This window comes from Mustela erminea, chromosome 8 (assembly GCF_009829155.1).
Source record: "Mustela erminea isolate mMusErm1 chromosome 8, mMusErm1.Pri, whole genome shotgun sequence".
NCBI lineage: Eukaryota > Metazoa > Chordata > Mammalia > Carnivora > Mustelidae > Mustela > Mustela erminea.
The window spans coordinates 89817242-89843109 of record NC_045621.1 but is presented as its reverse complement, the minus strand read 5'-3'; the positions used below and the strand labels follow the sequence as shown (position 1 = coordinate 89843109).

The window sequence follows — 25868 nt, the reverse complement described above, 5'->3', positions numbered from 1 at the left end:
TTTGTTCCCCAGAATATAAGCATCATAAGAATAAGACTCAAAAAAAAAAAAAAAGAATAAGACTCTGTTATCATTTTGTATCCTAGGAACACAACACTAAACCTAACAAACAGAATTTCTTAAATAAAGCTTTGGGTATGAATGATAAACTTGACTAGTTCACCTTAAAATGCTGTTAAATATGTTCAATAATATCCTTAGGATTATTAATTGTGGAATCTTATGTTTTATGTAGTCCTACAAGATCTATGTTCAATAAAACTTTAAATATTGATCACAACTGTTATAGAACCATTTAACTCCAATAAACATATATTCATGAATGCCTGTCTTATGCAATCAGCAATGATCAAGTCACAAAATGGCAATAACTTCATGATTTGATAGTCTTATTTTTTTTCCCAAAGAAATCAGAATAAATGATTTTTGTTGTTAAATGGTTTGAATAAACTCAGATGGTTTGAAAAGTATTCTTGACAAGTAAGTGTAGATAATTTCAAGGTAAAGTTATAAAGATTACCATAAATTTATAAAAATAAATTAAAAAATGGAAAAAGAAACTATCAATTTCTACTAGTTTCCAAAATCCTAAAACAAGACTTTGTTTTTGACAAAACTTGTGACACACATATACACACATAAACTTATTTGTGAGCACACCTGCATACCTCTGCACTTGAGTGTGTGTGCATGTATGTGTGTGTGTGTGTGTGTGATGTACACATAAACCCATATATAGGGGTTTGTGGTTTATAGCTAGGACCCCAATTAAAGATGGAAACCTATTAAATAAAACTTAGCTGGATATTTCTTAATAGCTTTCAGGGAAAAATAATTGCCTAATCAACTTACTGAAGAAAAGATATGATTATTAATGAATAAAACTATAAGCATGTTCGTTCTGAAATACTCTTTTGCATAATAGAGAATATGCCAAAAATGGTATCTCATTTTCACTTCTCAAAATTAGGTAGATCAGATAAACCATTTGTTTTGCTCTGGAATATTTAGCTCTTTAATGGTAAAAATCTAATCTGTATTTTTAAAATCATTTGCATTTCTCCAAGCGTTGACCTATTTTATGGTGCTTGTCATCATGTACTTTGCTGTACAGCATTTCATACTAGAAATGATAAATTGCCAGAAAGTATATACAATTGTTATATAATGCTATCATATTCTGTTCTGACTACTAAAATTCAAATTCAGAAATCTCATTATGCTTTACATATAGATTGAATCATGTCAGCCTTTTAAGTTTTAAATTATTTAATTTTCTTAAAGGAAAAAAAAATTATCCATTTTGTATAGCCCAGGGGACTAGAAAATTATAAGCATTTCTATCTATAAATAACTTAGACTGTATTTGAAATTTAAATTTATAATCATAATTAGTATTCAAGCCATTTTCACAGATTACAGAAGAGTATTCCCTTCACGACTTCCAAAAAACATCATATTGAAAATTACCTTCCTTTGGAATGGACTTCAGTTAACATTTAGTTGTCTGAGTAATATTCTTCTGATTTCTGATACAACATATTTTCTACACTTTACTGAGATGGAAATATGCCAATATTTTCAGTTTCTCCGAACATGCTTTCAAGACATCCTATTATCCCATGCTAACTTCTTCCATTTGGTTTACTGATAATGGGGATTTAACTAAAGTGCCCATAGTTTGATTTTTGTATTTTTCTTTCTTTCACCTCTTGGTTCAGAAATGGAAACTGATGTTCCATATTCAGCTCAGGGAAAAATCTTTGAGTTTCATTTTCCCCCGGGTGGGGAATTCACAAGTCAGTATCATTTACTATTTGTGTTGTTGGTGTTAATGTAGAGCATGAAATCAGCCATAATATCTGGCTTGCTAAAATGTTAACACAGAGGCTCCTGGGGGTGACTGAGGGTTTAGGAGAAGGGTGTAAGCCTTTGGAACACCAAGCCTTGCATGATCACTCGGTAATTGGAATATCATGGGGAGTTACCTTCCCCTAACCTTTCTTAGCTTAGACTGCTGGCTGCCCTGTGATCTAAGAAATGTATGTATTGTCCCTTAGACTCTGTTTAGTAGAACGTGTAATTAGCATACCGTAACTTTTTTTTTTTTTTTTAAGATTTTATTTATTTATTTGACAGAAACACAGCTAGAGAGGGAACCCAGCAGAGGGAGTGTGAGAAGGAGAAGTAGGCTTCTCACCCAATAGGGAGCCTGATGCAGGGCTCAATCCCAGAACCCTGGGATCATGACCTGAGCTGAAGACAGATGCTTAAGGACTAAGCCACCCAGTTCCCCCAAGCATTGTATCTTCCCTGTAAATAGATCCTCTCAGTTTCAGTAAAACCCCAGGTCAACATCCCCTGCTTGAGAAACAATGATAAGGATTTTTGATTATCCTGAAGGGCCAATAAAAACGAGTGAAGAGCAAAGTGTCTTTGTTTCTGAGTGAAGACCTCCTTGCTTTCTTCTCTCCTTTCACAGCAAAGTTTGGAGTAATCTTTCATCTATTGGTAAAGGCATTGCTGGCCATTCCTGGCACTGTGTCAAAACTGAGAAGATGCAATAGATTGTATGCTCATTAAACTACTGGATGACTAGCTGATGACTGATTTAAAAAAAAAAAAAAAAAAAAAAAAAAACATATACCATACATTGCAGAGTAATTCAGCAGGGTAAAGAAAAACATCAAATCTTTATCCATAGGCTGTATTTCAGAAAACAAATTTTCCAGGTAAACAACTAGATAGACATAAACTACATCACGCATCATTTGGAAATCATATATATTTACTATCTGGAAGGGGCTTTAGAAATTTTCTACTACAATATGATAGCTGTTTTTGAGATAAGTTGAGACTCAGAGATGTAACTGTTCTTTCAAGTTAAAGTCTAAATTTGGTTACATTCTAGCTGCATGGCCATAAATGAGTCATTTACTCATCTAAGAATGCATATTAATTATTAAGAATGTAAGAATGGACTTATTCCAATATTTATAATATTGAGGAATCAGAATTACAAAAAGATTTAGGAAGCAAATAACTGCCCTCATCTGTATAGTCTTAAGTTTTGTTTTATTTTGTTTGCAATGCCTTGATTGGAACTTTTATGGAATGCTGAGTGGCTAAGAACATGGTCCTAAAATTCATGGCTCAGAGGTTCCAATCTTATAATCTTGACATTTGATTAGCTATGATGGAATCTTAGAAACTGTACCCTAGTGTTACCCACTTTCTTCCTAGTGAATCCTGTCATTCATGACTAAGTCTGAAAAGAGACAGAAAAATAAAGTCTAGAAGATATAACATATGTAATCATTACCCTTACCTTGGCTAATTGAATTTAAATTAAAAAAAAAAAGACAAAATGAACTTTCATATCCTATTAGCAAAAGACTAATCTAGTAGCTTTGCCATCATTTACAAAAGATTCTATACCACAGTTATAAAATTAAAAATTAAAATATATAAGGGGAAGGAAGCCTGGGTGACTCAGTCAGTTAAGCTTCTGCCTTGGGGTCTCAAGTCACCATCACAGAGTCCTGGCTCCCTGCTCAGTGGGAAGTCTCCTTCTCCTTCTCTGTCTCTCTCTACCCTTTCCCCCTCTCATGCTCATTCTCTTTCAAAAAACAAACAAAAATAAATCTTAAAAATAAAGGGATATATACAGGTAAATATATATAATACAAATATATATATAATACAAATAATATATATTTCTATGTATAAGAATAAAAACTTAGTTATCTAACTGTAAGCAAATTTGGCTTTGGGTTTAAAATAACTTTTTTTCACTAGAAGATACTGGTTATATATTAATTATTAATCTCCCCAGATAAAACTAAAATAATTATCCAGTAATTTTCACTGAAAAAAATCTACCAAATGAAAGATGTATTTTTAGAAAATAAAATTCAGAGAAAATTAGGTTGTAAATAATTTTCATGTAATTATATGCATCTTAGAGAAGAACATCTTGTCAATCATCAACACTATCATTGTCATCATCAGAAGCATCATTGAAGTCATACTCTTTATAACTTCATTAATAACAGTTACCTTGGGAACAAAGTTTTTGCAAAGCAGTCTTGTGTTCCACAGATAATGAAAGCTAAAGCTAGGCAAGACTGAACCAGCTTTTTAGTCTGATAGCAAGTGAGTAAGTGAAGGAAGGCAGAGGGATCTACTAAATTTTATGGCTCTCTCCTAGAAATGCAACTTAAAGGTATTGTGTAACGCTCACTGTGTTTGGCAGAGGATGAGTTGAATAGTTCTGACATATATATATATATATATATATATATATATATATAAATAAAATATTATATATGACATATATATGATATATCATATTATATCATATATATTATCATATTTAAAATACATGTATATATTTTGCTCTCAGTGAAATTAATCTTACCTGAATTAGAAAGGTAATATAACTTCAATAAAACCAGATTACAGCTATCTACCTGATAAAAATGTGTTCCAGATTTCTATTAAATGGTATTCATGCAGTTCAAATCTTTATGGGTGATACTACTACAAAGGATAGTAAGGACTTCCAGATAGGTTCCTCTGATTCTTTTCAAATACAAAGATTCAATTATATCCTACTGTGACAGCACTTGACTTTTTGGTTGTATGTGAATGGGCCAGGCCTCACAAAAATAAGTATTTATCTGTCATTTTTCTCCCTGGTTACCTCAAAATACAAAATACACAATAATTGACATGCCCTAAAGCCAAAAAAAAAAAAAAAAGGTAGTCTACAACCACAAATCTAAACAAATGCTCTAGTTTATTTTTCTCAAAAGGAATAACCATGGTAATCAACATGTCCATCATACACCAGCAAATAATATCACTCTGTTTTGGATGTTCCCTGAAATATAGTTATCAGGAGTCAGAAGAAATGGTTACACAACTGAGTTGATCTCTTGCCCTAGAAGAGTGGTGTATTTCTGATATTGCTCAAAATAAAATAATATTCCCTGCATGTTTTAAGTTTATTTTCTAACATGAAAACAAAGTAATGATTCCCAACCTCATCTCATAATGAAAAAACCTCACATTATATAATGTTAAATAATATAAAATATAAAATGTACTAGAAATATTAGGTATTATTCATTACCATTCTTACATAGCTAAAACAAAGGTACTTAAAGAAAAACATAATATCATGCGATTAAATTATATGCAGCTGTGAGAATAAAGTAGGGAAATTCTTGATTTCTGTATAGGGAGAATATTGGGAGAAATAACTGTACATATTAATTACATCCTATAATCAGATATTGTGATTGATAGATTAAAAAAATAAGGAGGTGGAAAAGTATGAGCCTTCAAATAGTCAATGTTATTTACTTACAATCAAGCCACTGTTTGCTTGCCTTTTTTCTCTGCCATGGATCCTTTTGTAGAAAATTCCGCCTGGATTAAACTGAGTACTCCAAATAATCATATCTCTTTGATAATATACATCCATCCCTGTTATCCTTGAATTATGTTCAATATGAGAAATTTGTTGATGATCGCCACTGTAGTTGAATGGATATATAAAACCCAGGATATCAGTGTCATTAGCAATGTAGAGAACTTGATCTTCAGAGCCTGGAGATTATTATAATAAAATACAAAAATAAAGTAAATTTCAACTAATGTAAAAGCAATAATTATACTTTTAAATTATCTTGAATTATTATTCTTAACAGTTTCTTGTTCAGTAAAAATCAACCTGCTTTGTACCATACTATAGTCTCTGTGACTTATTTCTAAAACACACTTACCTAAATTTAATGAGAGTTATTGATGTAGGTTTTCCCAAGACACAGCTTACCTTATGGCTAGGAATTAGGTATTTGTGGTAGATATTCTTTTCATAAAGAGGGATTTCAATTTGATAAATTGCAATACATTATGTTCTAATGCTTTGATCCTCAATATTCAGATGTTATGTTGTGTACTCATTAAGCCTCAAACATTCCTGAGCATTTAGTTTATGCATCCAATTCATCATTTTCTTAGGTTAAGAAATGAAAATTAAGAGGGGGAGAGTCTTCTTCTAATATTCATATATCTCAAATATTCTTCTAATTTTATTATAAAAATTTATCAGGATTTACTACATTTAAGTATCATGTCAGTATTATTTAGCATCTTGCTAGTGGATCCCTATAATCTGAAGTTTTGACACCTACAATAAAATACTAATGTCATTTGTATATTGAGACAAGTAAAACCCTAAATTTTTAGGGAATATATTAAATAAATTATTAATGAGACCATGAAGATTGAATTATATATACACTATCCTCAATTAGAAAAAATAGACTATGAATTCTAGTTCAGCCCTATGGGTTTAATGGTTCTTACTTGGTTATGTTTATCTCCTCTATGGCAGGCACTATTCTACAACTTTCATAATTTATCTCCTCTTCTTATAGGAAGTAGAGATTCATTTTTCCATTTTACAGATGAGGAACTGAGGCTCAAAGAGTTTCTCAGCTTCCCCAAGACCACAGATGATAAAGGCATAATGCTAGGATTCAAATTCAAGTACATTTACCTCTCTAGCCCATCCTTAATCCACTATATCATGTTGTTTTCCACCTGTAATAACTGTTTTATTAACATTGTCCAATCATGTCCTGTAACTTAACAATATTTGTTATAATATTATTTAGTAAAAACCAGAGCATGAAAATTCATAAACAAAAAAGTTCCAAATACCTGTTTAAGTTTTAAAAATGATATTTCTAAGTAAAGGAGGTCTGAATTAAAGCATGATTTTATTTCAAAACCTTTTAAATTCTTACTCAAAATTCCATTCTCCTTATAGTGCTAACCTTTAACCCTTTAAACTGTTATTTTTATCCATTATATAATAATATTTTTCATATACACTGAGAGCAGGACATAAAGAGAGATGCTTCATATTCTATCATGTTGGCTTGTAAACTTTTCCCTTCTTCTGACAGATTTTTTAAGCATAAATGTGGTTTTAACAATAACCACATATTTGATAATCATGTCTATAAATCATCCCAGATTAGATTAAGAATGACAACAAACCAATTTGCCAATTAGCCAATATTAAAAAGAGATTTTGTTATATTTTCAGGCATGGAGCTATTGCTAAAATATAATATAAAACATTGTTTTCCCCATAAGATATTTATAGCAGTTATAATAGAATTTGAAATAACTGTTATAATCTTACCTTTTGCTATGCAGGTGTTATTCTTTTCCTGAAAATTCTGGTCACACACACATTTATATGACCCTTCCATATTGATACATTGGTGGGAACATGTGCCAAACACCAAACATTCATTAAGATCTAGAAGAGAAGAGCTCCAAATAGCATCATCATACCTCCAATTTCCGTTTCTGTTCTTTCCACATTTAAAAAAAGACAAATTTACTTTTCTTCCTTCAACTTATTTCTATTTCTTTCACTGTCCTTTTAAAACTCTCAAGTATATGATTTGCTATGTCATATTTTCTGACTAACAATTTTTACAATAGTTTCACTGTAATAATTCATCAGTTGTTTGTACACTGCTTTTTAATCCACTTAACACATTGAAAGAGCCCTTTCAAACTTCCCTAGTATTTTCATTCATTCAAACACTTCTTGAGATTTCCTTTTGAGACTGTTTCTGATTACCTACCTCCATACATTTGTACATATCATATACTGTCCTATAAGTTCCTTGCCCACCTTGACCTAAAGACTTTTTATTCATTTCTTAAGATCCACATGCATAAAACCTTTCTTGTTCTCTACCAACGTACATCCATCCCACAGTTTCTCTGCTGTTTACTATCTGGGTGTTTCTCTCTTACAGCACTATATGTACTATATATATGTAGTCATATATACATACCCCCTACTTGACTGTCAGCCCCTGGAGGGCATTAATTATTATTAATTTTTTTGTCTGTGTGTTACATAATTCCTGGCCAACAAATGAAGATACAGATACAACTGTAACACACTTCTGGCTTCCTATATACAAAGAAACAGTGTTACAAGAAGGGCTATGTGAAATAAACAAAAGCAACAAAACCTTGAATGTCTACAAATAAATGGATACATGTGCATTATAAGTAATAAATAAACAAATCACAGGCAATATTCTGTTGTTTAGCACATGCCTCTAATTTTAATGGCTTATGCAGAGCCAGCAATAATGTCAGGTGACTCTAGTGAATTACTACACTCTCTCTATTTTCAGTCAGCTTAATTCTTCTGCTTTTTTTTTCATGTCACCCTAATTATGTAATAAATCTGTGAAATAAATCCTTCTTTTGAATTAGAAAATTTAAGAATAAGCACAGCATAATACTCTTTCATTTAGCTCTCAACTGTGTTCCGAAGCCTTAGTGGTAGAGATCAGGACTTTGCCAGGGACACTTGCAAGGACAAGGGCGAGGCTCAAACACAGGCTTTCTGATTCCTTTGTGTCTACTAGGATACTTTGCCCAAGGTGAACTTAGGCACTCATGACAATTCATTTCTGTGTTTCATTGAAATATAGGACAAAGAGGCAAAGAAAGCTGTATTGTTAGTGAATACCATACCAGGGACAAAGCAAAATGCATTTTGTTGGCACCTGGCCATCAAAAAAGTATTACAATAAATACATTTGATTGTTTGACATCTGTAGCTTTGAACAGCATATTATTTGATCTTTCATTTCCCTTTGATATGGAGTCAAAATAAGCAAAAATCTACATGATTTCATAAAAATTTTGGGCCCCTCACATGGCCCTATATTGTCCAGAATCATCATTGTCTCTTCATCTCTATACTAATGCCAGGGGGTCCAGCTCGTTCAGTTTGTAGAGTATGTGAGTCTTGATCTCAGGGTCGGGTATTTAAGTCCCATGTTGGGAAGAGAGATTACTTAAAAGTACACACACACACACACACACACACACACACACACACACACACAGACTAATGTTGATACTGTGGGCTTTCATAAGGGGTGGAAGAATCTCACACATGTCCAATACATAGAACAGTGCCTGACACAGAGCAACTGTTAATCCATTGCACTTCTCTGCTGTTTTCTATAATTTGTCTTCCCTTTACATATTCTAATTAAAGCATATTGGCTTTAACATCACATAATGATTTCTTAGTCTCTTTTTGAGTTATATATAGGGAAAGCACAAACACATTTGAATTTTTTGAATTATGAACCAAAGTCATGTCTTTCCCTTCCTCCATACCAAATCAAATTGCTTTTCCTTGCTATCAAAGCTTCCTTTAATAAGGATACAATTTTTATTGGAGTGCAGAAGTTACTAATTTGCACAAAAAGAATACTGGATTTGTAGCAACTTAAAATGAAGAGAGAAGTTGCAGCTTTTATTTGACATAGAACAATTAAAAATACAGAAAATTTTGAGAATTTTGAGCTTTAAATATTAAGTTTATAAGGAAATTCAGCCCATTATTCATGAATAAATTTTAGAAAATTAATGATATTGAAATTAAAATTTTGAAGAGGTTGTGTGTATATGTGTGTGTTTATATATAATTGATAGAAAGTTTCTGGGGAAGAAAGAAATAATATAGCCTTGAGAAATAATTTACTTCTTAAATTAAAATAGAGAAAACCTACGGGTGCTTGGGTGGCTCAGTAGGTTGAGCGTCTGATTCTTGATTTTGGCTCAGGTCGTGATCTCAGGGTCCTGAGGTTGGGCTCCATACTCAGCAGGGAGTCTGCTTAAGATTCTCTCTATCCTTCTCCCTGTGCCCCTCCCCCTGCTCACTCTCTCTAAAACAAATAAATTAATCTTTATAAAATATATTTAAAAAATAGAGAAGGCTATTTTCAGTGCTCGCTCCATATTAATGGAGAAATAAAATGCCATAGGCAATTCAAACAAGTATATAATTCAAGATGTACGTAAATATGACATGGCCATAATTCTTTCCCTTTTGGGTGGATATAATTAATTCACTTCAATAATCTCATTTTGATTGACACAAAGCAAAAATCACTTTTCTTTATCCAAGAATAACAGGGACAGTAGAGAAGGCAGCTGGTGGGTGAAAGCATTTTACAACTTGAATTTACAGTAGATAAGCCAGCCTTAAACAATTTAGGCTTGGCTCTAATCACAATAACATGAATTTTAATGGAGAAACTGGCAGTAAGTACATATAAGTCTGTATTTCATGGCTCTCTCACTAAAGCTTCGATGTATATTATATTTACCTATAATTTACTATGAGATCCTGGCTATCCTGTCATGCTCAAATTTTAAATGATCTCAAGTAAGTTGATAGAGATTTCTTTAGATCCTGTCTTTGAATTTTAGAAGGCATTCCTAATAATATAAAGCACTGTTTGAGACATGGTGTTAGGACAAAAGCCCACAGTTCTCTCAAAGTGAATTGCCTACTGCAGTACGGCAAATGCCACGACTCGGGAGAGATGGGTCATCATAAACATGTTCTTTCACGAAATGTCTCTAATTCTCCAATAGTTCCTGAACCAGCAATTTTTTTATTTGCATTTCAAAACAGAGTTGTAACAGTACAATTGAAATTCCTGCAGGTCTGAATCTGCTATAGAAAAGGCTTTGTAGTCTCAGAGATGGTTAGCTTAGCCATACAAACAGGCTTTTGACCCCAGGGACTCTCACTCTTGTAGGTAAAACGGTATCCCGTAGATACACACCAATCTGATGAAAATCAATCCCATGTCATCTCACAATTTAACAGCCTGTGAGTCTTTTATAACCTAAAGATTTAAGAGCAAGCTGTTGAGGAAATGTACTATACCTTCACACTGTCTGTTTTTCATGTTTCTCTGAAATCCAGGCTTACAGCGACAAAAAACAGATGTTTTTATTTGATTACAATATGCATCATCTCCACATGGATTCATATTATCTTCACAGGTATATTCAGCGGGAGCTAGGATTTAAAAATACCATCAAAACTAATATAATTCTAATTCCTGAAGTGGGAGTTTACGTTTTTTCTTAACTTGAAATTATATTTATTATTCTACAGATAAGTATTTTTTGAATTTATAAGATTATGACCTTCTTTCTGTCTAAGTCATGATTTCTTATAAAAGTATAGAAGCAGATAAAAAGCTGAGCCCATCTCCACTGAATATAGTTTCAGACCAAACTGCCAATAGCTGATATTTACAGCTGTTGAAGTACACTACTTGTGGAAGGAAGTCGAGAGCCAATGTTTCTAATAACAGGTTATCATTACAATGGTACGATGTATGAGTACTATATCCTTCTCTAGGAAACAAAAGGTTTCCTAGAAGCTCCCAGAGATGTGGGCATTAATTGCTAACCTAAATTTAGTATTCAGGAATTCAATCAAGGGTACTACCATGTTACTCAAACAAGTAGGCTAAATCATCAGTTCTTAAAGTTTTTTAGTCCGAAAATATATAGGAGGAGCAGTATGCGCCAGTGGTCAAGGGCTGTTAAACAACTTACGACAGACTATGTGTTATTTGCCATTCCCAGCATAGTAATTACAATTTCATAGCTTTATCTCTCATTCCAGAAAACATTTTAGAATGCAAATAAATGAGAGGGACATTATTGTAAAATAGATGTTGAATTATCTGTTTTTTACTTACATATATCAAATTATTTTGAAATATGAAAACTTTATCAGAATTATAATGGTTATTTGTCCCCACCGACTCTTGAATATTTTATAATTAATTAAAGTACACCACTGGAATTTCACCTCAGCCTTGAGGTATATGTGGCCATATTGTGGGAGGTAATGCTTCATCAACCCAGAGGAACAACTTAGATGCATAAATGAGAAAAAGTAAAAGACCCCATAATAGGAAGGATTTTACAACTTTTATAAGCAATCTGAATTAGAGTCATAGTTTGGTTATTTTTCTTAATATGAAAAAATGAGGTATCAAACATTAAACATGAAAATAACCAAGCTCTAATAACTCAAATAGCATCACACTCCAACTAAATTAAACAATGATGTCTTCTTTAAGAATAACTCAGCAATGGATTAAAATCTTAAAACACTGAATAAATTACTAATACCTTTATTATTTTTCAACTAAATAATATTGTTTGTAAGAAAAAATAGTAAATTTATATTTTATGAAATAAAATTAAGGACTATAGATATCTTTGCTGATAACAAAGTCTGCAATTGGATATTGAGATCTCAGATTCAGGTCTAACAAGGGTACTCACTGTGAAAACGACCTTTCCCACCTCATACTTTCCGATATTAATTTAAGTGGCATTCTAAGGTTGCATTGGTAAGGGCTTACCAAAAAGAACGTACACTTAAGTACATTTGTGAAGAATGATATTTTCTCACACCAGTAGAGAAAATTTTAGTCATGTTGAAGGAGAATTGAACTTGCATGTTGCTACACTTTAACAGAAACTAAACTTACTTATTCTGCAGCCTTGCTCATCTGAACCATCTCCACAGTCATCAAGTTGATCACACTGGAAGTCCATGGGGATACATTTTTTATTGCTGCAAGTAAACTCATCTTTTTTACACGGTCTTGCTTTATATGTAAGCTTACCTATAGAGTCATTAAAAAATGATCAGTACTTCACAGAATCAAAACAAATTTATTGAGTTCATTAACACAATTAAGATTTTATTTGAACACTATGAAAAACATGGCTCCACAGTCCTTTATTTGAAGCTCTTGGGCCAAATGAAAAAAGTTTGGAAATTCTGGACTTTTAGAGGAATAACAGTGTATTTACCCTATAATAAGTAACACTACATTCCCACCGGAAAATGTCTAAATATTCCTCCTAAGTGAGAACTTGTTCTTAAAGTAATAAAAACTGCTTCAGACCAGTTCAGGTCAGAGTTTGTCATCAAATGATTTTGCCACATACATTAGTAAAGCCTTGGTTTTAAAAGTTTTGTTAATTTCCTAATTGTGAAGAAGGAATTGTGTATACAGACATAAACTCCTTACTAACTCTCTCCCCTCAAGGAGCTGTTTTAACAGAGAACATTTTTAAACCACTGTTTTTTCTCTCATGCAGTATTTTCAGAAATAAACTGTGCATCATCAATGGAGATTTACAGATTAGTAGAGAGTTTGGATAAAGCTGCACAGCTCTACTATTCCAATGAATGTCAGCGGATTATTTTTCATACTTCGTCAGAAGATCAAGTGTCTGAAAAAAATACTCTCAGACATGCTACATGGAAAATACTTCTTTGTCATTTTTGAGCCCCCAAACCATTGTATTATCTTGTAGCTGTCACTAAATCCATTATTTCACATTAAACGGATTTACCACCACAGTGATCTTCATCGGAGTTGTCCCCACAGTCATCAATCCCATTGCACGTTTGCTCAGACTGCAGGCAGATTCTGTTATTTCTGCATCTGTAAGGTCTTGCTGGGGGGCAAAGAAATTTGACTGAAAAAAAAAAAAGGAAAGAAAAAACTCAAAGCTGCTCCTTTGAGTACACTGACTTATGAGGAACGATCCCCTTCCTTTTTTTTTTTTTTTTTGGTCTTCCTTTCTTTGTTTTGTTTCATTTTATTTATTTATTTATGTTTGTTTGTTTGTTTGTTTTATTTTGTTTCCTTCTTTTCAAATCCATAATCTGGATTTTCTGAATATCTTTTGTTGTGGAAATTGCCTTCATGTAGGTACTAGAAACTGTGTGAGAATAGAAGCTATGATCTTAGTTATTTATATTAACTACAGAAAAGAGTACACAACTGAAATGAAATGAAGTAAGAAAAAGAGCCAGACTTCATGGTCTCATTTCCAGTTGCCTTATCTTAGCTGACTTCACTTGGTACACCAAATTAATTTATGCCTGCAGTTTATACAACATGGCAGGACACTGAGCTATTTGAAAGAGCAATTTCACATAGAGCAGATCTTGAGCAAGCATACGTTACAGGTCCAAATTTAAAAATAGGTCATCCAGTGGGGGGGAAAATACTATAACTGTTTTTCTTACTCTATATCACTGTCAACAAATGTATAAATATGTATTTGAGTCACATAGGTGATCTTTGTTATTTATGTTTAATTTTTGTGGGTATATGTAGCTTTGGGGGGGGGCAGTGTGTGTGACTTAAAATGACAACAGTGAAAGCCAGAGAATTTTATCCTTGTCCCTTCTATCATTATCTAATCTGAAGACTTCTACCCCTAGAGGAGGAAACCTCTCTCATGACACTTTATCTTTACATGTGGAATACTTCAGGTGTTTTTATTGGTTTCTTGATCTTTTCATTCTTGAATTCTTTGCTGATATTCTCATTTATTCTCATGAATTTACTTGATACTATACCCTTAAAACTTTCAATTCACTATCTAATTCTAGCATCTCACAATTGATTATAGGATATTCTCTCAGGAATTTCAAATTTAGTAAGTTCAGAACTCCATGCTTTATCACCTCCCTGTGACTACCTTCTCCCCAAACATAAGCTTTGTGTTTTTTCCATGGTTCGATTAGTAGCACCATAGCTGCAAGTCTGGGGTTATTCTAAATGCCTTTCTCTTATTGACCTTCAGCTCTTACTAGTCAACAAATCCAGTTGATTCTATCCCCAAATTTGCCTTCTTCTCTCCATACATATCAGTTATAACATTTCAGTTCTGCATTATTGCTTACAGAGAAAACTGCAGTACAATCCCAAATATCTCTATTTCATTGCCCAACTTAAAATCTTCCAAAAGGCACCAGAGCAACAATGCACCTTGGACATTAATCTGATCATCTCTTCCATAGTTATCCAGCATTTTCTGAATAAAATTTAAGACACTTCATGTGCCATAATGGACTGATCACTACTTTGTCCATGCTGCTCTTACAGGCAAACCCTTGTCACTCTTAATATTCTAGCAATACTACTTTATTAGCTTCTTAAATATGCCATACTCCTTCTTGCCTGACCTCCATGGTTTAATTGAAATCTGGCTCCCACTCCAAGCATAGGTCCTCCTCTTCAGATCTTTTAGGAATACCTCTTAAATTTCTCAAGCCTCATGTTATCTTATATTTAAATACCCCTTAATTTCCTACTTTAGTTTTCAGACCTTTGTTACTATATCTTACATTCAATTTTTTAAAAATAAACTGAAAAAAAACCCTATTATTTTGATAGCCAGTCATTTGATTAAATATCTTCCTTATTGCTATTTTCTCATTGGCCTTATAAACATCATCCCCTCCCCAATTTACTAATGTAGCACCTTCCTTCATCATTATTGCTCTCTGTCCAAACTCATTTCAACATTCTAGATGACTTTAACATCTACATGAACAAACCAACCAATAGCTGTGCCTCTTAGCTCCTTGAGTTTTTCATACCCAATAACATTTTACTCTAATTCACCTAAGCCAGCAAGTATCCTAGAAGGTTGTGAAGATTAGTAGATTCCAATATATTTCTCTTCTTAATTTAGCCAATGACATTTCGTGTTGCTTTCAGGTAAGAATATTAATTGATCTACATGAGTGCAGCTGGATATACTGTTTCCTCCAATGGCTTCATTTACAAAGTCACTAATCTGAATGCTACAAATTCTGTCCAGCATTTCTTACTTTCCAAATTTTTAATTCAGCCAGTCTCATTAAATCTTTTTTCTGTCTTAGGTGAAACTTTAGTCCATTGATAGATCTACCTTTTCCTATTCTCCAGTGTTTTTTGTCTTTAGTTACCTCTGCATTGACATAAGATCCCATGCTCCATCTTTCAGTTTACTCCATTGACAAATATTTATTGGTAACTTATTATATGTTCTAAGAATTCATTTAGAAACTCACTTTAGTACAAATAATCTGGATTATCTGGACCTTCTCTCTTTTTCATTTAGTTATCTAACAAAACCTAAGCTTAGAGGAATAAAACCATTTGCTACTCCAATGTCTGCATTCTGGGAAGACCAGGAACATTGCAGATGATCATGCCACAAGACCAACTGACACCACAAATATGAATATTTATTAATACCAGATGGGCCCTAAATATTACTTGGAAATCATATATATCTATATCTACATAGATATAAATACAGATATACATGTATATATATATACATAGATAGATATAGATATAAATACAGAGAGATAGCATGTTAGTCTCTTACCCTTTACAATGACAATTTAAATCTGTATTCCTTTCAAATTTTCTAAAAATCCACCTTCCATATTCTATATATGAATATACTTTCTACTGCATATATAAAAATGAAATAAAATGGTGAATTTGTTATCACCTCATTATATCATTGGACATCTGCCTGCATCTATAGATAATCTATCAATTCATGACAATATTTTTAATAACAGAGAAGGGGTGACTACTCTTATCTAAAACTAAGTTTTCATCTGCTCTGAAGCCCATTTTTTCTGTCTTTTCAGGAAACATTCCATCTTTCTTGATACATTTCATTACCTTGATATTTCTTTTGCCATACTTTTATTTTTTTCCCAAATTCTTTTGTGGTAACTTACCTGAGTCTCTTCCAGCTGCTTATATTTATTTAGAAGTTTGGTGGCACTCAGTATTCTATCCTAAACTCCTTCTTCTCTTATGCCTTACTCCCACCCAGCCTAAATCTTACAAAGTCCATAGTATTCATTATCCCATTTTATTCTGACTCTCAAATTTATAACTTTATCCTACCTGACGATCAAATTTATAACTTTAGCCCAGCTTTTTAAGCTTTAGAATCAAGTATCTAGAGCCTACCTGAAATCTATACTTGAATGTCGTCTCAACTGTATCTCAAACCAGGCATTTAATCTTTACTTGCAATACTGTTCCTCTTCCTATATTCCCCATGTATCCAACTGAACAAGCACAAACCCCCTACAAATTATACTTCGTAACTTTCTCTACCTTGACTTATCTATCTAATCTATTATTTAATCCAATTTTATTTTGTTTTTCAAATTACCTCCAAGTATATTTGCCACCATGTGCTATCATTACCTTAACCCAAGCTAGTAGCATGGCTTGCTTAGAGTACAGCAATTATCTTACCTAGCCTTGCCTCTTTCTAACCAATATATATTAAATATAAATATGACTATATGCCTGTTGTACTTAGAACTTTTTAGTATTCTTTCTTAATTATTAAAATTTTCATTTATTTATTTATTTATTTATTTATTTATTTATTTATAGAGAAGGAGAGAGAAAGACAGAGAGAGAGAGAGGTCAGGGGGAGGGCAAAGAGAGAAGGAGAGAGAGAATCTTAAGCAGACTCCATGCCCATCTCAGAGACCAACCCAGGGCTTGATCTCAGAATCCTCAAATCACTACATGAGTCAAAATCAAGAGTTGGATGCCACCCAGGTGCCCCAAAACCTTTTAGTGTTTTTAATTACTTTTAGGCTAATCCAAAATTCCCCATGAAGACTTACAAGATTCCAGACTCTTCTGTCTCTTCAGTTTCGTCCTAAACCAGTATCTACCTTGACCTGCACTCTCTAAGCACAGGGATCTTTCAGTTACCCCAATAAGTTATGGTTCACTCTGCCTCAGGGTTGTCCACAATTTCCTTTGCCTACAACATTATGTCATCCACCTTCCCTCCAGCCCATCCCTTTCACCTGCTTGACAGTGATATATCTATCAGACTAAAACTCAAATATTATTTACCATAACCCAAGATTGAATAAAATCTCTCTGTTCTATACTTTTTTAAAACTTACTGTTTTTCTTCAATGCACATATCATAATTTTCAACCATATATTTTTAAATCATTTGAATACCTAGTCCGCTGAATTCTCAGTTCTGTGACATCTGAGTCCATGTCTGTATCTCTCATCATTATATTCCCCAAAATAATAACAGTATCTATGCTAACAAATATTTATTAAATGAATGAATGACACTATTTCCCATGCTGTGCATAATGCCTATGCTGTCTTTTAATTTGGGTTGTTCAAACTGTAGCTTCCTGAATTCCTCCTTAGGTTCATCTTATTCCTCTCCTCCTTATCTGTACATCTACTTAATTCCACCATTGCTTAAAATACAATGTATGAAAATCTGATTTGTACAATCAGAGTAAGATCTTGTCAAGGAGAACCATGTGCTGTTCTTTTTTCTTTTTCTTTTTCTTTCTTTCTTTCTTTTTTTTTTTTTTTTCTTTCTCATCCCAATTACTTAGCACAGTCCCTGGTACATAACAGCTTGACTCAATGTTTATACTGATGACCTAGGGGAATGTAAAAACATGCACAGCATCAAGCTGTTTGTATTTTAGGTTTTCCAGCAGCTGTGTGGCATGTCACTGAGAATCACTTCCTGGTCCTAGAAGTGGTCCTGGGGGTATGACACTGGAGCCTCACATGGTTAATTAGCAACCATTTCCTATTCCACTCACTAGTTGTGTGTTGAAGTGGAATAGAGAATAGGAAAAAAAAAAAAAATATATATATATATATATATATGCACATATATGTATACATATACATAGTTTATAAAAACAATTGATTCTGGCTTAATATTGGCAGGTAAATTTATATTTTTCCCCAGATTATAATTCAGAAACAATATAATCTCTGGTGATTTTCTAGAGTCCATTGTGTAAGATGATGTTGAACTAAAACTGAAACTTAGTTATATTTCTCATTAGTTTTGTCTACAGAGAACACTCTCCAAAGACTGTCATTTTTAAGTTTTAAATCCCTTTAAAAATAAAGCTGCCTCCATGCTTTGGATATTTTATTCAATTGTTTTTTTTTAATTTATTTTTTATTCATTTTCAACATAACAGTATTCATTATTTTTGCACCACACCCAGTGCTCCATGCAATCCGTGCCCTCTCTAATACCTACCACCTGGTTCCCCCAACCTCCCACCACCCGCCACTTCAAACCTCTCAGATTGTTTTTCAGAGTCTCATGGTTCACCTCCCCTTCCAATTTCCCCCAACTCCCTTCTCCTCTCTAACTCCCCTTGTCCTCCATGCTATTTGTTATGCTCCACAAATAAGTGAAACCATATGATAATTGACTCTCTCTGCATAATCTCTTCCAGTCCCATCCATGTTGCTACAAAATTGTAATGTCAATAGTCAATGTCATCGATTATCAAAAAATATTGTTTTAACTTGGTGTACCAAATAGAACAAAGAATTAAGTATATATACACTCATGCTATGTCTTCTTTAATTCACCTGAAGTGCTACTTAATTATATCCAAAGTAGTAGTATTTTTCCTTAAATTAGAGGTAAAATACACTTTTACTGAGATTAGATACAAAGAATGAGAAGAAGGAACTGAAAATATTTGTTACCTAGAGGAAATCCTTTATTTGGTGATATAAACAGACATTCACAGTTGCTGGTTGCGTTAAGTACACTCCTGACAATTATCAAGAGTCAAGAGTAGCTTGAATTTGAAGAAGCAATAACTTTTGTTAAGATTTTCAGATTAAAAGGTTATATAACTCCTAATTGCAGTTCTCTGCCTAAGTCTATATATATATATTAAAATATATTAATATATTTATAACATAGGACAAATATGAAGAAATAATATATGCTATATTTAAGTACATTAATGTATTTATGTAATAAAATACATCCATATACTTACATATTAAAATATTATCAATATACTTCCATATTATCTCCATATATATCTCCCTGACATTGGTCTCAGTGGTGGGTAACTTGTGGGGCTACATGATTTTATTATTCACATTTTGTCCATGTACTTATCTGTCCCCCACAAAAAAATGTTTTAGCCTCAGTAACCAATTTGGTACAAAGCCGAGTCCTTATATGAACCTCACACAATTCAAAAGCCAAACCACTATAAGTCCTCCCAGATAGGCCATACACTATCTTTTGAATAGTGTTGACATGTACAAGTTCAGATTTAGGGGCCATCTCTGTAAAATCATCAACTTTGGGTAGGGTCATCTATTGCTACCTGAATGAAAGCTATATCTGTATCTACCTAACCCCAGGATGGTAGACTTTGTGGTTTGCCTCACCACTCTATCGATTCACGCCAGCATGTTAGATCTGGAGATGACAGTATAATCTAGACCCAGGTGAAATACATACCACACATATCAGGGGCTTCATCAGAGTTGTCTCCGCAGTCGTCTTCTCCATCACACACCCAAAATTGTAGTTTGCAAAGGGAATTATTGCAGAGAAACTCATCTGATCTACAAATATTTCCTCCTTTATTTTCAAACAAAACAGAAAAAGAGACACAGAGATGTAGCATAATTAATTAAAGCCAGTCAACAGGACACATATTCTTCTAATTATCTTTGCACGGTACCTAGTTTCTCACTTCGATATATTTTTTCCTGTACAATATAAGGGACACGCAGTACCCAGACTATTTTTTTTTTCAAGTTACTCATGGTTTATTTTTCAAAACAATTTGATATTATCCAGGTATATCATATTTCCTTTGGAAAATACAGGTAAGATGGTATAAGAAAGTTTTTTCAAATATAAATTATCTCACAAAATTTTTTATGTTACTGTAAAGAAACTTAGATTTTAAATGGTATTAATTTTCATTATATATATTGTGTTGTTCTGGAAAGAAAAGACACTTGCAAAATTATTAGTTCAATTTGGTTATATCTGGAAACTGACAAACTGAGTTGCTGAAGACAGAATAACCAATAAAAAGCTTTTGTGGTCACAGATAATCAGTTAATTTTATACAGGAATTAGAAGTTGGTGAGGCGGTGAAATATTTCAGTCATACTTATAAAAAATATACAGTAGTGTACCTGATTTTTTGTGTATTTTGTAAATGTTTGCTTTTTTCTCTTTTCACAATTAAATATAAAACACCAAGAATACAAAGATATGCTCACTTAAAATTAAATATATTTATTCTATGCAAAGGAACCAAAATACTAATCAGTTTTGGTTATATGTTTAGATATGTAATAATATATAGTGGAAACTGCAATGGCTGGGGAATTAGGAACTTCCCTTGTGTTGCCTGTCTATTAATTTCTCTGGGACTCAGTGTCTTCCTATGTTATAAGAGAGGCATGGCTAAAGTAATTTATAAGATCATATTTACAAGCAGTACCTGGGGAAACAACCCAAAACAACCTGATGGGAATTCAGACTTAAGATAAATAAGATTGCTCTCAGAGAATTTTACTACCTATTTCAACCTCGTAAGATAATAAATATGGTTTCCATATTGGATAGATTTGATGACTGAAGGCATTAACATATTTAAAAGTGGACATGTTTATTAAAACATGGGGCTGGAGAGTGATAGTGTTCATCCTTGTGAGACTAGAAAATCCTGGAAGGAAGTATTGCTCATTTTGTGGTTGCACTTTAGGGGGAATAATAAGCCCAAACTTATGAGGGTCAAACAGCTCATCTTGTTGGGTTTTGACTTGTATACGAATCTTTAATAATTCCCTGACAGCAGCAAAGACTTAATTTAGCAAATGACAGAATGAGTTTGGATTTTAGCATGATAACACTAGCTAGAATGTGGAGAACTTGGAAATAAAGGTAGCAAGAGTAAAGCCAAGGCTGGAGGAAAAAGACCAATTTGAAGAGAGGTTGTAGCAATGCAAAAGAGTTGGTACTTGATTTAGAGTAGCTATGTTTGAAAGTGCTTCAGGAGGTAGAATCCTCAGTATCTGATGGCTAAAAAGATGAAGGTGGCAAGGAGAATGAGCAGTCATAGTACTCTATTTTTGGTTTATTTGGACCATTTAGTGGTTTTTAGTATTGTCCAAAAATGGTATTGTCCAAAAATAAAGAAACACAGAAGGAAGAGCAAGCTTAATAGAAATAATTACACAATTCATTTAGGGACTAGTAAGACAACCATATAGTGATATTTAACAGGATAGTGGATACATGTGTTTAAAACATAGGACACGTTCTGAGCTGTAAATATGTAGCCAGGGATGATCTGAATGTAGTTGTTATTTGAAATTTGAAACAAAACAGAGAAAATCACCATTTAAAGACTGGAGAGATAAAGAGGAGTCTGCAGAAGAGATGCAAAAAAGTAGCCAGAGTTGTTGGAGAAATACCTGAGAAGTGTTCCAACAAGGAAGTAGTAGTGAGCACATTTATGTAATGCTAAAAGAGGAGGTTCGGTGAACTGGTGGTGGATTTAGTAATGTGTTTGTAGTTCGTTATTATTAGATGAAAATGTAGTAGTTACTGTAATCATCCATCCCTTTCCAGGAGTTTGGCCTTAAAGGCAAGGAAGAAAGTAGGAAGTTAGGTGAATAAGAGAGGCTGGTGCCTTGAATGGAGTAAAACAGATATCTGATATACTTAAATCCCTCTGAGAATAACTCAGTAGACAAAGTAAACTTGAAGATACAGAAGAGAGAAAAGGTAATTGATATGATGAATTCTTTGAGAATCCAGAAACAGTGAAGGATTTGAGATTTAAACTAATATAAAAGGATTATCCTTAGATTGGAGGTGAAACAAGTCTCCCATTTCAAGAGGGAGGAATGGGGGAAAGGTTAAGCTAGGCACAACATTAGGTAGATTTGTTAGTTTGGTGACCAGATGTTGAATAAAGCTAAAGATTTTAAACTATTTCTGTGAAGTAAAAGGTGAGGAAGAAATTCGACTTTTTAAAAACTCGATATGGCTAATGGTAGAGAGATGATTAGGAACATATAGTTTGATGGCTTAGAATCTTAATAGTTGAAGCTGAGGCCAAGATATTATAGTGATATCAATCTGAACAGTTCTGAGAGTTTCTGCAAAAATGCTTAACACAACTGGCACATCCTACATTGGCATCTCTGAAGACTAGCAAACTCTAAAATATGGAAAAAGGCAAGTCCCTGGTAAGTCCACCATGGTGAGTATCACAATGTAAGACTGATAATAGAATATCTGGCATTGGGGTGCCCCTTTCTTTCAACTTCTGGAATGGTCAGTTCTAAAATGCCCTAATTCTAAGAATAATTTCAATGATCAAAACCCAAGCAATAAAATATATTACCACTTAACAACTCTGTCTGAAAACAATAAAAAAGATAATATGTATAGTCTTTAGTATTAAAGAAACTTAAGATATGAATATTGATAGGAGGTGAGTGTTTGCTTAATTCAGTATCAAAATCCATGGAATATGAAAGTTATATTCTTTCACAATAAAGATGCTCTCATGACTAAATATCATTGCATGTTCCATTTTACAATGGATTATATTCAAACAAAATTTGTGACCTCTTGACATCTTCTGAGTATTTTAGAAAAGTCTATTTGTAGCCCATCAGTATTGTTAAAAGGGGAAAAAAAAATGAGTTCCCAAAGGTATCACTTTAGATAACATAATTTCCCCATAAATGGGCATATTATTATTTTTATTAAGAAGAAGAGAAATATAAATGAAATCACAATTGTAGAATAAGAAAAACATTTTATGATAACTTACTAAAGGCTTCCTATTGTACCATGAAGAATTTGTATTAAAAAAAAAAAGGCATCATGGGGCTACCATGACATCTTGAGTCTAACATAAAATGTTTATTTTGAAATGGCATGAGGCACACATAACCAACAGAATTCCAGCTTCCTAGTCACTAGTCATGTTCTTAATAAGCTCAACAGAAGATTATTAGAAAAATAGAAAAGTGTATATATACATATATAAACAAAAACCAATGTCTAAATATAACTGAACTTTTGGCAGGTTTATAGAAATCTGGACAGGGCATTATCATCAAAATTAAGCATCTAGAGTTCCCATTTTAATTTAGGTGGGGGGAAAGTTTAATATATGATAATGTTTTATAATTTTCATAAATAGTTAACATATTTTTGAGCTGGTGATTACTAAAAAGAATAATTCTCAATCTTGTCCACCAAAATTGCTAGAGAATAAAAGTTTGGGAGCTCAGACCAAAACAAATACCAAGTTTCCTTGAGGCAACATGTTTTAGCTTTGGAAGTATGAGTGCTGCTTTTAATTCCACAGTATTTGGGGGTTTGACTTTTTAAAGTAAACTAGTAAAGCTGATTGTCTTAGAAAATGTTCCTGCATCCCTATTGCCATCAAACACCAACCTTTGTTCATGTGTCCAGATCCGGGATGAATGAAGTGAGATTTGTTTATTCTGGGATTCCTTTTCCTCAAAGCCTTAAAGTACATTTATCCAGTACCTAAACCACTTGCTGGAGGTAAGTGAAATACTATAAATCTGAATTCGAGCATGCCTTAAGGTACATCCTTACAGGATCAAATACTTTAACCACCAAGATAATTCACTGGAATTTACCTGGCAGCAAAGAAACTCAAGGAAAGTTAGAAACATGAGTATTGATGGAAGGGGAGCTTTGACACATTTGTAAATGACTGAATTAAAGGTCCTCATCTTTTTAATCAGTAAGCTTAAACTCTTAGTAGAGTCGGTTTAAATCTAAAAGATAACTCAGATTTCAAATGCTATCATTCAATGTTAATGTTCTATTTTTTTACTGTAATGTTTGATTTTTAATCTGTAATTCTTTGTTCAAACAAACATTTCTTATGAAATTTAATATTTAAAAAATAGATAAATCCTGACAGGACTGCCCTTACACACACACACACACACACACACACACACTCACTCACTCACTTTCTAGATATCCCTATGGCTCTTGGAGACATTTCACTGTGGTTGGATCTGATAGTATGAAAAATTAGTACAGAAAGGTTTCTAGAAGTAAGACAAGAAACTAGATCTCCTTGACTCTCATTTCAATGAATTCTCTGTGCTTTACTTAGTACAAATTCTTTTACCCTTTCTTTTTGAAAAAATATTTGAAGACTCTTTAAAAACCTTGGGAAACTTCTCATTATGCTTCATATTAAAACCAAATTCTATAGCATTTATTTACAGTTTCTTATAGTTCCTAAACACTTGAAGTTTCTCTCATGTCTGAGACTTCTGTGCATAATGATAACACTGCCTGGAATGCACTTCCTCATTCTGTTTGCATACCTAATTTTTTACATCAAGAAACTCACATTCCAACAGGGGAAATTTAGTCAACTAATACAGAAGCAATTATACTAGAAGGAAGAATACAGTAACAGGAATGCAATCAAAGGGTTGCTAGGGGAGCTCCATAAGAGACTGAGATTTGGTAGAAGACAGTAGCAACTGAATGGACTTGAAAAGAAAGATATAATTTTCATTGGCAAAGGTATCGAGATGGTGGAAATAGCAGAGGAATTAGGACAGACGTTGGAAAACATGGAAAATGTTACTAGATTTATTCTTCAGTTTGGTCTAGGATATATGATATAAAGAGAAGTAATCAAGTATAAGGGGAGGGAGGTAGAACAGGTTCATTCTCTTGTAACCCTGACTGCCATATTTATATATAGCCAGAAAGAAAGAGCTTCAAGTTAACATCGACATAATCAGAGTTACACTTCAATAAGATCAACCTGGCAGCAGTGAGTGGAATGTATTAGAGTCCAATTACATGGCATTACATGAACCCAGGCAAGAAGCAATGAGAGAAAGAGCCAGACTGGTGACAGAGACTGAAACTGAGGGGCTGGAGCTTATTAGCTAGAAAATGGAAAAAGATGAGTTACTTAATTGTCCTGAAGTCTTAGAATATGATTTATTTAAGAGCTTTTGGTGCCAGAGTGTCTACAAAGTTTGCTGTCTCTAAAGTGACCAATTATAGAATGTGAATGTGAGAACTTAACCAAAAGTAGAAACAGCTATTTAGGGAAGTGCAACCTTTTATGGCTCTATATAATGTACTGCAGATTCCAAATGAGAACTAGGATTTCTTCTGGTGAATATTGCAATACTTTATCAGGTTGGGTATGGAGATTTTAGGAAATAATAAAGGTT

At 33.1% G+C, this 25868-nt stretch overlaps 1 protein-coding gene across 4 annotated transcripts in view; it reads right to left on the bottom strand.

Annotated features, from left to right (window-relative positions):
- The window catches only part of LRP1B (LDL receptor related protein 1B), a 1969831-nt gene that overhangs the window by 110227 nt on the left and 1833736 nt on the right, over positions 1-25868 (bottom strand). For 3 of the 4 annotated variants that reach the window (XM_032356230.1, XM_032356231.1, XM_032356232.1), the window contains 6 exons: positions 20092-20214; positions 13324-13449; positions 12447-12584; positions 10814-10948; positions 7226-7345; positions 5375-5616 (listed from right to left, as the gene is read on the bottom strand). In XM_032356230.1, coding sequence (XP_032212121.1) covers positions 5375-5616; positions 7226-7345; positions 10814-10948; positions 12447-12584; positions 13324-13449; positions 20092-20214 — 884 coding nt within the window. Of the gene's footprint in view, positions 1-5374; positions 5617-7225; positions 7346-10813; positions 10949-12446; positions 12585-13323; positions 13450-20091; positions 20215-25868 lie in introns of those variants that run through there. The other variant, XM_032356233.1, reaches the window with a different exon arrangement.